Source organism: Triturus cristatus, chromosome 12, assembly GCF_964204655.1.
Source record: "Triturus cristatus chromosome 12, aTriCri1.1, whole genome shotgun sequence".
In the NCBI taxonomy this organism is placed as follows: Eukaryota; Metazoa; Chordata; class Amphibia; order Caudata; family Salamandridae; genus Triturus; species Triturus cristatus.
In genome coordinates, this window is record NC_140595.1 from 739,596,792 (window position 1) to 739,613,198 (window position 16,407).

Here is a 16,407-nt window from a genome sequence, read left to right on the forward strand (position 1 = left end):
ACCCTTTAGGGTCTTGTTGAATCCCTCAACAAGCCCATTGCATTGTGGGTGATAAGGGGTGGTGAACTTGTAGTTGACACCACATTCCTTCCACATAGCTGTCAAGTATCCTGACATAAAGTTGGTACCTCTGTCAGATACTACCTCCTTAGGAAACCCCACTCTGGAGAATACTCCCAGCAGGGCCCTGGCCACAACAGGTGCTGTAGTGGTCCTAAGGGGAATTGCCTCTGGATACCTGGTGGCATGATCCACTACCACCAGTATAAATCTGTGCCCAGATGCAGTGGGAGGATCCATGGGACCCACTATATCTATTCCCACTCTTTCAAAGGGAACCCCCACCACAGGTAGTGGTATCAGGGGGGCCTTTGTTGTGCCACCTGATTTGCCACTGGCTTGGCAGGTAACACAGGAGCGACAAAACTCCTTTGTATCTTCATTCATATGAGGCCAGTGAAAGTGAGGGACAAGTCTGTCCCAGGTCTTGTTCTGGCCTAGGTGTCCTGCTAAAGGAATATCATGGGCCAAGGTAAGAAGGAAGCCACTAAATTGCAGAGGTATAACCAACCTCCTGGTTGCACCAGGCTTGGGGTCTCTAGCCTCTGAATAAAGGAGCCCTTCATCCCAATACACTTTATGGGTACCTTGAGCATTCCCAGCAGCCTCAGCAGCAGCCAGCTGTCTGAGGGGTTCAAGAGAGGGACAGGATAACTGAGCCTGCCTCAAGTCAGCCCTTGAAGGTCCCCCTGTCCCCAGAAACTCAACCTGATCAGATTCAAGCTCTTCAGGGACAGTTCCTTCAGGGTCCTCTAGATCAGCTTCCTGGGAAGGCTGATCATCACTCTGAGGCAGGGGGGAAGGCACAGCCTTGACCCTCCTGTTCTTCTTCTTGGTAGGTGCTTGGTCCATTGTTCCAGGATCCAAGACCTGTGGTTCAGTGAGGCACTTTTTGGCCTGTGACCTGGTCACAGCAAGGACATGTGATGATATACCTAACATCTCTGCATGAGTCCTGTACTCCACTTCTGACCATAGAGAACTCTCTAGGTCATTGCCCAACAAACATTCTACTGGGAGGTCTGCACTAACCACAACCCTTTTGAGGCCAGTTACCCCTCCCCATGAGAAGTTAACAACTGCCACACTATGTGAAGTAGTGGCATTGCTGGCATTGGTCACCAGGTAGTTCTCACCTGGTATGTACTGTCCAGGGTCCACAAAGCCTGGTGTCACCATAGTGACACTGGCACATGTGTCCCTGTAGGCTTGAGCCACTTTTTCGTTTATTAAAGGAGTCTGTCTGTACTTGCCCAGGTTACTGGGGCTCACAGTCAGGGACAAATCAATGTCCCCATCACAGATCAAGACTGCCTGTGTCAGGGTTCTGTCTAAGTCAGAATCTCCTTCAGTTCCCATAGTGATTCCCACTACACCCTTTGTCTGGGGACCAACACTGCTAACAGTAGTACTGGGAGCAGGTGCCTTAGGGGCAACAGTGTTGGGGGCTCCACCCTTTTTGCAATCACTAGTCCAGTGAGTTGTATTTTTACAATGATTGCACCAGGGTTTCTTTTGACCTTCTTTCTTCTTCTTGGACTGTTGGGACCCACCCTCCTTAGCAGTAGTTTGGGGCCCTGTTGAAGACTTCTGGTCTTTAGGTTTCTGATCTCCACCCTTTTGGTCTGTTTTCTTCTGATCACCCCCTTGGCCCTGGTTCTGGTTCTTTTGCTTAACCCTGGTTCTGACCCATTTGTCTGCCTTCTTTCCCAATTCTTGGGGAGAGGTCAGATCAGAGTCAACCAAGTGTTGATGCAGTTGCTGGTTTTGACAGTTATTTAAAATCTGTTCTCTCATCATCAAATTATACAATCCTGTAAAATCAGATACCTTACTTCCCAGCAACCAACCCTCCAAAGCCTTAGTGGCACATTCAATGTATTCAGACCAGTCCTGAGTCTGTGTCTTTTGGGTGTCTCTGAACATTAACCTGTACTGCTCAGTGGTTAAGCCTAACCCATCAACTAGGACACTCTTCAGGACTCTGTAGTTTCTGACATCCTCTTCTCTAACAGTGAGGAGTCTGTCTCTGCCTCTTCCCTCAAAGGAGAGCCAGAGGATTGCTGCCCACTGGTCTTCAGGAACCTGCTGTACTTTGCAGGCTCTCTCAAGAGCAGTTATCCACTTGTGGATGTCATCCCCACTTTTGTAGGGGGGCACAACCTTAGACAGGTTTCTATTATCGAAAACCCTATCTTTGTCCCTAGGGACAATGCTGCCACCAGTGGGTATAGACCCACTCTCTTTATGCTGTCTAGCCTTGCTCAGTTTCTCTTCCATCAGGGCTACTTCTAGCTCCTGCTTCCTGATCCTCAGCTGGGCTTCTTGCATCTTGGCCTCATGCTCCCTCCTCTGAGGGGTGGTCATCCTTCTCCTGGAGTGACCTTGAGAGCCTCTAGAGCCATGGGAAGCATTGGATTCACCTGAGTGATTCCTTCTCCTCCCGCGCATCATGAGTTTAGCCTCAAAGACTGCTTAGCCTACGCTACCACTAGGGCAGCTAGTCCGAAAAGGTTGACTTACAACCACACCATAAGGGTTGCTTGGCATGGTACAAGTTGGTCACTAGAACTAGTGAACAGCATATACCAGGCCAACTTCTCACATTGGTGGCAGCGCTGGGATTCGAACCCACGCCTCCGGAGAGACTGGAGGGCTCACCTTTGGTGCAGATGCTGCTCGAGGGTTGGGCTTCTCAGATCCCAAAGCACAACTTGGAGGGAGCCTCGGTTGTTGCACTTGTCAGCTTGTCGTAGTCGTTCCAAGATGGCTGGCTCCACGTGTCTCGGTGCCTCCACGGGTCTCCTCTTTTCAGGGACTGTGGATCGGGCGGTGAGAGGTCTGGAGGTCCAGGTCTTGTCAGTCTCTGGGCTCGGGCTCCGGCGGGAGGCGGCGGCAAAGCAGACGTTGATTCGCTGGATGGTGCTTGCGTTAGCAAGGTGGTCACTCCCTGACCACAGGGGAGATTGGCTTCAGTCCTCTGTGCGGCAGAGCGTCGAAGTTCCCGTCTTCTTCTTAGTTTTAAGTTGATTCCAGGATGTCTGAAGTCTTAGGACACAGCTCCTACCTTTAAGCGGATTCTAGGGGCCGGACTACCTGCTAGGTCCCTCCCTAAGGGTGGGACCAGGAAGGGGGGTGGTTACACCCCCAATCCTTTGTCCAGCTCGCCCCAGGCCCGGGACTGGTGTGCCCCAGGACCGGTTTGAACTGGCATATGCCCCGAGGCTCCTTGTGAGCCACAGGCATGTCTGGTTCCTTTCAAGCCCTACCTGACCAATACACAAAATCCTGTCTGGGGTGGTGCACGCACCTCCCCTGGCAGGAAACCCTTTGTCCACATCTCCCAAGCTGGAAGGACTCCCAGCAGCAGGAGGGCAGACTTGTGTCTGTGGTGGCAGCATCCATTTTGTGGAGCTGAGGCTATGTCTGATTTTACCCGGGTTTCAGGTACTGTACATGTCGTGTCCCTCTAGAAGGGTGGAATGCTAACCCCGTCGCCAGAATTGGCGAGGGGTTAGTATTCCAATTCGTATGACACCTTACTCGACATGTTTTGATAAAGCCAAACCAAAGTTAGCATTTAACCGCGAGGTTCATAATGCACTTAAGAGTATATGGTATGACGATATCTGGAAACAGTAGAAGGAAGTTGTTCCGACCACTGCAGACAGGCTCAGCTCATGCCAGAGCACTATCTCACATGGAACCAAGCACTCTGCCTTCAGGATTGTTAAGGCCTGCCATAGGAGTGACTTATAGGTTACCAGGTGTCCCATTAAGGTTAGGTATAGGTATACTACACCTAAGTAAGAGGTGGTTACACCAACTTACCCCAGCTGAGTGATCAGCCAGTTGTGTCAGATTTGTTAGGCCAAGCCTGGGGTGGCATAATACATGCTTCAGCCCCGGGCAGGCCTTGGGTACACCAATGCCCTGGGTACCTAGTGTACACTGGTACAGGGGCTGACAGGGTGATCCACTTCCAATTGGTTATGCACCTAGGGTGCATAGTTTTAATTTAGTAGAGAGAACAGCAGGCTGGGGGTCTGATTGGCAGGCCCACAGCCTCAATATGTCAAAAACCAGTGAAGCAAAAAGCAAAAATTTGGGGTGACCATAGGATAGCAGACCCTACTCTCCTACAAATAGGTTCTCATACTTTCTTGTCTTGTGTCAGAGCCAAGCATACCACATCTATTGGAATACTAGACTGAATAAAGTGAGGAATCATTCTCACGTTCTGCCATTTAAAGCAGACAGAGATTTAGCTCTCTCCTGGAGTAGAGTTTCCACCTCTTTATACACACCATCTTGATTTGATCACAGATAGTGTGAAGTCCTTTCAATTGCACTCAGGGCTGGCTTTAGCGCTGGTGCAGCCCGGGGAAACAATCATTTTTGCCGCCCCTACACCCTATGACTGCCTCCTCAGATTCTTTCACTACCACAGGCTAAAGTGCCCCTCATCTCTCCAGTCATAAATTATTGCTAAGCACAGCGCTTCCCCCTGAGTTCAGCGCCCCCTACACAGGCCAGTGCTCAGTGCGGCTGCACCAGTCGCAGAGCCCTAAAGCTGGCCCTTGTTGCACTGTTAGCTTGTTGTAAGGTATGGCGCTTGTCAGAGTTCATGATGTGTTCTACATACAATGGTGGTAGCCTCCTGAAACATGTCTGTGTCCTTCTGGGTGACACTGATGTGATCCACTAGATTCAGCAAATCTGCAAGTTCCAACCATTCTGTTGTTTTTCCGCCTACAGTCACAATCATAACAGCCAGTTCTAGATAGCCATATTTAATATTAAAGAATGTCTTGCATTTTACTGCAGAGTTCCTGGAAAAGTCTTCTATCACATAGAATATTAGGTCTTCAAAGTTGGTAGGGCCTCATTTTCCTTGACTGATTTAAAACTGGTGAGAACTTGCTGGTGATGTAGAATGCCAGCTATCACTGGTTTTCGTCTATTTAAGGCTTGCCTGTTCCCAAGCCTGAGTCTATGAGCACTTTAGAATTCTCCCCACAGTATGTGCTGGAGGAAGTCTTTGAGAAAGGAAACTCTATCATCTTTGTCTAGCTGATTGGGGTAACCATACTGGTGGATATTGTTTCTTCCAGATTTGTCCTCTGTTAGTTTCTGATACAATTGCCAGATTTCTGACTAACCTGCAGCAGATGAGAATCCTTTTGCTGTCTGAGTAATCCCTTGATTTTTATTCTGCAGAAAAGAATGCAAAGCTTGTCAGAGGAAGCATCCCAGCTCGGAAGGCTGCACATGCATTGCAAGTGGCTGTCTGAAAAAAATAATCACCCAGGTGTGTATAAATTCACAATTAACTCAGAACTTAGATTTTATATCTGGAAGGCGATTGAACCAATCCCATCATGTACAAGCAAAATGTTGTGTTATCCATTTAAACCCATGTGCAAAACCTCATAGGACTACGTTGTCCTCATAATTACCTTAGTGAAGGTGAAGCATGCAGTGTTTCTTTAGTCTGAATGATGACACCCTGTAAAAGCTCCTCCCTCCCTCCCATCTATTTGCATTTTCTGTCACAGACAAGTAAGATGCATGCTTTGATTAAAAAAAATATTATCTGTTATTTACATGGCTTGGGTTAAAAGCTTTCTGCTATTCTTTTAAAGACGGTGGACAAGTATGCCACCCGCAGCACACTCCCCGCTCATATGTGAGGTTTGGGGTGATTGCAGCACACAGTGGCTCGAGGGCAGTCTTTACAGAAAACAGGAGCTTCTAGTGGTTCTCTGGCTTTGGCCAAATGTGCTCCAATGCATTTATCTCTAGAGCGACAGCACCTTCTTTTTTCATTTATGTGCCTGAACTCTTGTGATCCATGAGACATGCTTGCTATGCAACCTGTATAAATGAAGAAGTGGTGCCTTTAGCACGTTTACTTCTTGTTATGTCCTGTGTGTTGTGTTCTACAGGGTCCTCAGTTCGAGAATGAGGAGAATTTGCTACAGATTTCCAGGGCAGACCTCCAACTCATGTTTAATCAACCCGTGGATGTAGCTCTTAGTGATCTGCAAGAAAAACAACAAACGTTGGATGCTGATGATGACCAGAAGATGTTCAGGGCAAGGCTTTCCAGACACGCTGGCTGACAATAGGGATGGTTTGGGTTTGAGTCTAAAGCCTAGGATGACGGAAGGATTTATGCACAATACAGTGGCCCTCTAGCAGATATCCTGCCCCTCCACAATATGATCAGCAGTATTATCTTTAGAGAGTGGAAGGATATTTATAAATAGAATGTGCCATAGTTTTGGAATAAAAGATTCTTTTTTTTGTACTAGAAGCTTTATTAGTTTTTTAATAATGAAAAACAATACAGAAGTAATGAGGAGGGAGAAGAAACAATTTCAATAAAACACCCGAAAGTTGCATGATGTGTACATAAATGTGGTACACACAGTTGTTGATGTTAGAACATGAAATAACAACATGCATAAGTCCAGTACTCAGGATGTAACAAAGGCATTTGCCGCTGAGCCATGGGCAGAAAATAGGACTGGATGAAATAAAGCAAGTGTAACTGCAAGTGTATACCTTTCACAAGGTCCTGATGTGGTTACAAAGAGGAAGGGATAGGAGGGGCAGAGAAGAGAGGGGGGGGGGGGTCATGTAATACTGTGTACAGGAGGGATTGAGAATTGAGGAGAGGAGCCAATTTAAAGATCTTTGCCTTAAGTTTGAGAAAGTCATAGAAGTCTAGGTTAGAAAGGTTGTGTTTATGTTGTAAGGAAGATAATGGTAGCAGACCAGAGTTGTCACATAGGTCGGAAATCTTTCCTATCCCTTTGGCTGCCCACACATGCCTGGTCTTGTGAGAGTTGGGAGTGAGTACTTTCTTATTATATCATAAGGACAACATAGTGGAGTAACGGATATTGGTTTTCAGTACCTTATCTATAGACAGTATGGTGGCTGCAGTGTTTCTAATGATTGTTTGTGATTGGGAATAGGGGTACTGTGACATTGTCAGTGATGATAAGAGTGGAAAGGAGTGACTTATAGCGGACTCAAGGTCGTGGCAAATGGGATTGAGTAGAGGATTAGGTACAAACCCCTGAGAGCCCTGGGATACCAAATAAGCCGTTTGGTAGGAAGCCCAATCTGGGAACATACAGCCTCGGCATTCTTGGGTATCCTGAATTTATTGATGCGAATTTGCTCTTTTTTATCATCCTATTGGAAGAGTGAAACAGCTAATAATAAGAAAGAACTCTGGGGAAAGACAGGTGGGTAACATGCTCACTAAGAAGTTAACCAGCGGTGACACCATTATCTTGATGGTTTCAAATCTGCTCCACCAAGATATAATTTCAGGGACCATGGGCCATATGTAGGTAAAACGTGTTTTGCGATTCTCTAATTGCAATTTTTAGGAAATCGCAATTAGAGAATTGCAAAAGGCAATGTAGGTAGGATTAGCGAAATATTTTGCGATTCCCACCTATTCCTTATTTGCGAATCCCAAATTGACATTCGCTAATAAGGAATACCTTGCCATTCATTCCTATGGGCTAGAAGGCCCATAGGAATGAATAGGAAGACATTCTCAATTTGCGATTCTCAATTAGAGAATCGCAAATTGAGAATGCAATTTCAAGGTTGCAAGGGTGTCAATAGGACACCCTTATGCACCCCTGAAATAAACATGGGTGCACATGTGGCACACATACATGCGCTAAGGGCATGTTTGTGCGCCACAGGGCACTTTGAAAAATGCAAAAAGCGCATTTTTCAAAGAAATCGCAAATTACCACTAACCTGAAGTTGGTGGTAATTTGCGATTCCTTAAGCCAAAATTGCACAACTTGGGAGCTTCCTACATTGCATTTAAGGAATCGCAATTTGGGATTCCTTAAATGCATTAGCAAAATAAGGAATGGCAAATTTTGAGATTCCTTATTTTGCATGTGGGTTTTTGTGTGCTACATAGCACACTGCCCAAATTGCGATCGCAAACGCTGAAATTCGGCGAACTTCAGCATTTGCGATCGCAATTTGGCTTCCTACATATGGCCCCATGTCACTAAGAGGTCTTTAATTTTGTTAAGAGTTTTATCTTCATTGATAGAGACACATTGTCTGAGGTCTCTGGAGAGCCATAATACCAAGGTATTTGAGGGTAGACTTTCATTGCAAGTTAGATGAGCCACTCATTGCAGGATAACAGTGGATATTGAGAGGTAGAATTTCAGTTGTATCCCTATTGATGGAATATCATGAGACCTTAGAAAAGGTATCAATGCAAGATAGGGTTGTGGCAATTGTGGACTCTGGGGACTGAGTGAAAATAAGGATGTCTTCTGCATAAGCAGCCGTTTTGTATGGGGTATTATTAAAGGGGATGACGGGAATATCGGGTGATTCATTTAGCATCAGTAATAGGGGATCATTGGCTAGTAAAAACAATAATGCAAATAGGGAGCATCCTTGATGTGTAAACTGGTGCAGATTAAAGGTTTGAGACAGGGATCTGTTAATTCTAATCCTTGCAGAAGAGATAGAGTAAAGATCCATTGCATTTTTAATGAAACCATCCCTGAAAGTGTGCCTTGAGAGGATGGCTTTGAGATATGGCCAGGAGACTTTGTTGAACGCCTTTTCCGCTTCCAAGGCAATAGCCGCTGCCGGTGGAAAAAGTGTGTCAGCCCTTTCTTGATTACGTGAGAGAAAAGGCAGATATTATCACTAGCAGGCTGACCTTTGATAATGCCAGTTTGAGTAGGGTCAACTATGTTGGAAATCAGGCGGTATAGTCGAAATGCCAGGATCTTTGCATAGATTTTAGCATCCATGTCAATACGTGATATAGGCCTGTAATTTGTGGGGTCAGAGTGGTCCTTGCCATCTTTGGGAATTACCACATTGGTGGCCTCATAAGCTGTCCCTGAAACTGTACCAGAGGTAGTAAAGTGGGAGAGGGTTGATTTTAGTGGGGACATAATTGAACTGAGGAACGTTTTGTAGAATGCGACGAGAAGGCCATCTGGCCCTACTGCTTTACCGGTGAGGATAGATTTGATGGCATAGCCAATCTCCTCTCTGAAGATTGGACTGGCAAGAGCAAGTCAGAAGGCATCAGAAATGTCCTTTATGGGCAAAGAGACCAGAAAGTTTAAACAGGCTTCGAAGGGTGAGCGGACTGCAGGACATCTAGTCTTTTATTTTTAGGATGATAGTAGAATTGCGCTTAAACTTTAGATAGGCTGCCAGGGATTTACCAGATTTATTAAGACACATTTTTTTTGGCATTTTTAGGCATGGATTCAAAGGAGAGCATGTTTGCTGAGGATGACGCTAAGATCGTACTTGAGGCGTTTTAATAGTGTCAGGGTGGCTGGATCGTTATTCTGATGGTAGAATAGTTCTTTAGCCTTAATTTCTAAGGTAATTTATCAACAGATGCCTTGATGAGTTTGTTTTTGTGTGACATGCGACTGATGACAAAGCCCCTACAATGCATTTCATTGAGTATGATAAAAGATTATTTTTTGAACAACTTGAGGACAAATTTCCCCAGGTTCCGACAGTTGACTCCTTCCTGGCATTTACAGTCTCTTCATCGTCATTATCTTCTGAGGATTCAATGTTATCCGATGCTGTTGACAAGAAGGTTGAATCAGCTATAAAAAGATCATATACAGCCTTTAATTTTGGACAACCAAATAGGGGCTATTGAAAGACATTAAACATTATATGACTATATAAGAGAACGGTGATTCAGCGATGATTTTAGCACACATAGAGATACTTTCACAATCCTTATCAGATGTGACATTTGTTCATTTATGGGTATCATCAGCTTCAGGAGCTTTTTTAGCAAATCCCGATCGTAGGGACATTTCAGTCTGACGTCCTAGTCGGAATTGACTATTTGGAAGTAGGGGAAAGACTTTGGTCCTTTGTTCCACAATGGACTCGATATATGTTAAACCAACAGGTATTTTCAATCATACAGAAGGGTTATTTGTTTCCATTCACACATATCACACCAACGGCCTTGTTCAGACTTACACCATTATCAAGGGAAGGTCCAAAAAGAATAGCTAGCAGAGATCAAGAAAGTAATAATCAAAAAAAGCGGTGATTCTGGTTCCTCTCCCTCAAGAAAGAGGGTTTCTATTCAATCCTTTTCTTGTTTCTGAAAGCAGACTGATTCTTTTGACCGGTGTTGGACTTCAAAGCCCTGAACAAATATGTCAAATTAGAATCTTTTCAGATGATTATACTCCAATCAACAATTCCATTAATCAAGTAAGGCGACATCTTAGCTACGTTGCATCTGGAGAACATCCACTTTTGTGTCCTGATTCATCTGTAGATGGGAAGCAGTACCAGTTTAAAGCTCTGCCATCCTGCCTCTCTACTTCACTGAGATCCTTCACCAAGGTATTGGCACTGCTTGTAGCAGTATTGCAGGATGACGGAGTTTCCATATTTGGATGACTGGTTAGTTTGTGCCTCTTCTCTAAGGCCCTAACAACCAATCTTCTGCAACAGATGGCTTCGAGCTGAATTTTCAGAAGTCCAACCTGCAACCAGCCCACGAGAGACAATTCAGAGGTGTTCTGTTTGACTCAAAGAGGGTTAAGTATTCCTCCCTCAGACCAAAATATATATGTTTCAGTCAAACCTACAGAATCTCTTAACTCCTCAGTCAGTGCCAGCCAAAATATGATTAAAAATTCAAGGACTACTGTCCGCAGCAACAGTGGTGGTCCCCAGGCATGGTGTCACCTGAAATCAGTCGTGAACCATATCTTAGATTGCTGGAACCCATCATCAAGCGAGTATGAATTCCAGACCTCATTGTCACTTTGGATAATTCAGGATCTGAATTAGTGTTTACACAGGCAAAATCTCAAAAAAGGGGTCCTCTTCCAACTTCCCTCCCTTCTACTGTTAACAATAAATGCCCGTCTTTGAGGGGGGGTCAACCCTGGATGATTTGAAATGCAAGGGGCAATAGTCTTGGGTAAAAAGGGGACATTCCTCCAACTGAGAAGAACTGGGAGAGCTATGGAAGATGCTCCAGGGGCTATTATCTTTCCTACAGGCCAAGAACCTGATCATTTGGATGAACAATCCGGTGGCAAGGTGTTACCTGATTCACCAGGGATGAACAAAGAGTGCTCCATTGAATCTGTTAGTGGTTCAGATATGTTCCTGGGCATGAACTCAACTCATATCCTTAAAGGCAGTGTACATACAGAAATCAAGTATTCAAGCAGACAGTTTAAGTTGCAACCTCCACTCGCCAGTACTTTACCATGCAGCCGCTTTCATACTCAAGCAGATCTGGCAACTTTAAAACCCCAAGGATCAACATGTTTGCTTCTCCAAAAAATGCTGTGGTTCTAATCTTTTGCTTCGAACGAAACTCTCATGAAGTTTTTATGCAGCCGATACCCTGTTGATCTTATGGCTTCAGAGTCTACTGTATGCTTTCCCCATCACCCCCCCCCCAATTCCCCTAACCTGCCTCAGAAGATTTGAGGGAAGAGTATGTCAGTAATTTTGATAACCTCTTTCTGGACAAGAAATCTCAGATTTCCCCTCCTAATAAATCTATTCAGGGGCAACTTCTTCAAGCTACCAGTGGCGGCTGGTAACATTTGAAAGTGGTGTGGTGTAAAATTATTGCCGTGCTGCACTATGGCGAGCGAGCGTAGCGAGCGACCCTGAACAACTTAAGGAAGATTCGGGTGGAGGGTTCTTCCCCGGGAACATTTTGAAATAAAGAGTGGACAAATGGTGCATTTTCAAGCAAACTTTAGGTAGCAGGAAGGTTAATAAAGCAATATGATTGAAATATTTATCATTTAAGAAATTGCCAATTTTTATGAGTTATAGAGGACAATCTTTGCGTATTTTACCAGCAGAGTGTTATAAGAAATGCACACCAGAATAGAGGATGCGAGAACAGCCCACAAGTGGGATTTTGACTTTTGCTGCGCTCCACTTACCCCTTGCTCAATGAGGGAGACACCATTTGTCAAAGAAAGTCACATTTTCACCCTTCCCACTGGTTACCTGGAAGGTTTCAGATACATAGCACTCTGGTCAACAGCCTCAGGTAATTAATACTCCAAGGCCAGCCCATGGTACCCACTACCGAAAGACCACTCACAGCTGCCAGTAGAGCAAGACATACATGAGCTATACCAGCAGACTTTCTCCTGAAAACCCTATCCATGACCAGTATTGTAAACCCATCACAGTCAATATTAAAAAATACAGGCAGGTCCATTTTTGTATTATTATTACTCCAGCAGACAACATTTGGTCTATGAGAGGGGGATGGGGGTATCACAAATTCAAAACACCAGACTGACCCTGTTCAATAATCTAATTCATTCTACCGACTTATTCATTATATCTCACATGTGTGTGCCATCAAGTGATGTTTCATGTCATTTCACTGCCATATGAATGCGATAGCTAGACTGGGCTGCCATACTTTCACAGATGCAGCATCTTGTGTGGTTTATCTAGTCCTTGCTATGTCAATGCCAGCCTAAACCAAAAGCCATCACATCTCTTGTCGCATTAGATTATCTGTCATTAGCAAAACAACATGTAAAATGATGTTCTTCTAAGACCATTGACATAAGATGCCTTTGCGATCAGCACAAATCTACTGGGCAATATGTTTTCCGGCCAAACATGCCACTCAGAAATGTCTACCTCCTTGATGATCCAGGGGCTCGCTCACCTGTTGAAGACCCTCCTGAACCTCTGTTGCAGGGTGAAGGGCATTGATATGCTCTCGGTGGGCATGTTCTCGATGGTGGACACCACATGGGTGGCATGCTCGGGCATCATGTTGACAGCAGGTGGTCTGAGATCAGAAGGCTGGGCACATCCTGGGCAGCACCAGAGGCAAGGGCTGGGCACCACCTGCACCAGGGCTGGGGGTTGAAGCAGCGACAGGCCAATGGTGGTCGCGCCTGCCCCAGACAGGCTGGCAGGTCCAGAGGAACAGGGCACTGACAGGATACACACTGCTGACCACACACACCCACCACTCTCAGGAACCTGCACATCGTGTACACAGCCGGTTCACACTTGCAGTGCCCATGGGGTAAGCACACAGATCAGCATTGGTAGCAGATACACACCTGAGGATAGGATGACACTACTTGCACAGTCCATGTTAAGAACACAGCCCCACAGAAGACCCGAGGTAGGCACCAGGCACAATGCCAACGTACCAACAGCTTGGCACTGTTCAGAGAAAAAACAGACTTAGAGACTAGATTTCACATAAATCATAGCAAGCATTCACAAAGATTGGCGTGCAGCTCTCACAGAGATGGGGTCTCACAATCATATCAAACAATCACAGGTGATTACAAGGTACCCGGATGATCTAATAGTGAATTTTAAGGACTGGGTGGTCATACAACCTGAGTGTTGACATACACAGGGTGTCCAGACAGCCTCAGAGCGTTCACACTTCCACGGAGGAGCGATACAATTTGGAAATGAACACTTCAAAGTGACCATGCAGTCCCAGAACGATCACACAAGCGACTCACAGGCACACAAAAAGAGGCTGAGCCCCAACTCCCCACATTAAGTGGATTGCGCACACCCACGGGGACCCATGGATGCCGAACCACAAAGTAGATGAGGCACTCACACTCCACACAACAGATTTGCACCACTCTAAACTTGCCCCTCTGCTACCAGACCAGGCTCTGTAGAGCCGGCGAATGCCACGCACTGGTGCCATGCTGCCAGCTAGGGGTTTCTGAGGTGGGCGAGGGGTGCCGTGATGCTACACTATTCCTAACTACAGCAGGTGCAGGGGTGGCTTTGTGGGATCCAGGCACAGGCCCTTGTCTCCGATGCAGCAGGGCTGTGTATGTTCTCCTGCAGTCGCGGCTTGTAAAACTCGGGGTCCCGCGTTCTGAATAGGAACAAGCATGCTGCAGCTCCCTCCCCTCCTTTAAGCCAATCACAACGCTGCAACGGCAGCATTGTGATTGGTGTGGAGTCCCGGACGGCGCCCAGCCGGGTACCAGTAGGGAGGCCATTTTCTGTATGTAGGCTGCATGCAGCCTATATAAAGAAAATGTACAGGTTGCATGACTGCTTTGGTCAGCACCAGGGCCGACCAAGCAGTCAGGGCACTCAGAGTGGTGCAAGCCACTCCTCCCCAACTCACCCACCCGCTTGCCCCCAACCTCGCCTATGCTGCCACCCTCCCCCAACCAGGCATACCCCTGCCGTCTGCTGTCTCGCAGCGCAAGAAGCAGAAAATAAAATGGCATTTAAAATATCATTTTATTTTCTGCTTCTCGCACTGTGAGAAAGCAGTGAGGTGGCGCTCCAACACCCTAATGGAGCGGCCGCCACTGCAAGCTACCTCTAATTCCTCCCACTCACCAATCTCCAATGCTACCATTCGAACACCTTCAGACTCTACACATAATGGCTTGGAACTTGAAAGATTTGCAGTTGATGGAGCAGGGGAAATACAAAAATATTTGTACCCCCTTCGAAGTTAATGCCCTCATAACTTTAATAATATTAACCGTGTGAAGTATGTGAATTAATCAACAATTGCACCATTTTCGACACTACACGTGGAAAACTAAGGGTTACATTGCAAAAGTCAAATTCATTAATAAGATGTGAATCGAATTAATATAGTTTGTGATCAAGTAAAAAAGAAGAATAAAGTGCATGTATTTTGTTTGTAAGTAGAATTTTATCGTGGCAAAGAATGCAGATGGTAAGTATAATAGCTTTGAATGTCGCTTTTGCTAGGTAATACCTAACATGGGAAATTAGAATGGTGGGTGATAAACAGAAGGGCTTATATACTTTATCTAATTTCTGTTATGTTTGCTTTCGTATTAGTTCCGACTTGGCTCTGCTAGGCGTTGACTGAAAGTGGCTGATTTAAAATGTGAAGGCGCAAAAGAAAATAAAGATGGCTCATGCGCATGATCAGAATGGATGTTCAGTCAGAAGTGTATGGCCTATGCCCGGAGTGAGAGATGTCAAGGACAGTTTGACCTGCAACGGGAGTGGTGCCAAAGAGACATTTCTAAAAGCATGAGAACGGATGAAAAAACTGTGTTCCAGAGGATGAACAAGAAGCATGACCATGAATTTGTTACAAAGAATTTCTGAACAGTATAAGTGAACATATGTATGAAGTAATGTGAAAAATCAGAATGATCCTGAAAATTGTGAACTGGTTTGAGCTAGGAGGACAATGAGGTGATCATCACCACCAATCAGGAATGGATGAAGCCCCTAAAAGTTTCAATTTTGTGTATAGAAAGTTAGTGAAAGGGTATAAAAGAGCCTGTGTTTTATATGAGGTGTGGCTCTTATTTTCGCACCTTTGCTCAGCACGACATGCTGTCGGTTGAAACGATTTTTCTTTATGGTGCAAAGACTTTGAAATAATTGTGGACTCTAAATTTTGATGGGGAAAAGGAACGAGACCGTCGCAGGAATTTTATCTTGGGAGGGAGACGTCCGAGGAAGTTAGAGGGACAGACAGTCAGCTTGGGAGCCTATTCTGTGATCTGCAGTTCCTTTTCGGGTGAACCATTCTCTTCATCGCCTTATGGCCAAGGGGTAATGAGTAGTTTCCATTTTCTGATTTTCCTATGTTTGACTGTATTAATGAAATGCCTAGATGTATTTGCCTAATAAAACTTAATTGATTTGAATTTTCGTAAAAGAATTTAGATAAAATTTTACGAAAAATTTAAATCGAGTCTGTGATTATTAGAATAAAAGTCATGACAAATATATGCTGTAGGTTTAAAAAAATGATTGAGCTGGACTAAATGGCCATCAACTGATTCCTACTAGTCTGGTCCATCGACCAAATAGCGGAGTACCTTGCTGTGTTTTTTAGAACTGACAGCTATTGAGGTTTGATGTATTAAATGTATATAATTATTGTATAGGTTAATAAGGTACCCCGCATGTCTTGCAAGTCGTCTAATTATCACTGATTCGGGAACTGTGTGAGTGTGCTGTATTTTCGGTGTTATGGGCCCCAGCGATGAATAAATGGAAAGAGAATTTTCCTGAATTGGTGACAACAGGTAAAGGGTTTTATGTTCGACCCACTGCATCACCTTACAACATCTAGGCTGCTCAAGTCAAGTTGCTAAAGATATTCATTTATCCTGGAAAAGGTCAACCTTGGCCTCTTATCAAAAGAACTGGACATCTTGTTTAGACTAATATTCATTCAAGGGTTTAGACCCATTGACAGGGGGTCTATTTCAAATCCTGGAGTTTCTTTGGGACGGTTCACTAAAGAATTTAGCCCCT

The 16,407-nt window shown here is 45.0% G+C and overlaps 1 protein-coding gene across 2 annotated transcripts in view; it reads left to right on the top strand.

Annotated features, from left to right (window-relative positions):
• LOC146782639 (uncharacterized) overlaps window positions 1-15,831 on the top strand; it is a 93,593-nt gene extending 77,762 nt beyond the window's left edge. Inside the window, exons 5-6 of one of the 2 annotated variants that reach the window (XM_085637949.1) lie at window positions 5,281-5,371; window positions 14,965-15,831. In XM_085637949.1, coding sequence (XP_085494075.1) covers window positions 5,281-5,354 — 74 coding nt within the window. In that variant the 3' untranslated portion in view covers window positions 5,355-5,371; window positions 14,965-15,831. Of the gene's footprint in view, window positions 1-5,280; window positions 5,372-6,008; window positions 6,376-14,964 lie in introns of those variants that run through there. The other variant, XM_085637948.1, reaches the window with a different exon arrangement.
• The last annotated feature ends 576 nt before the right edge of the window (window positions 15,832-16,407 follow it).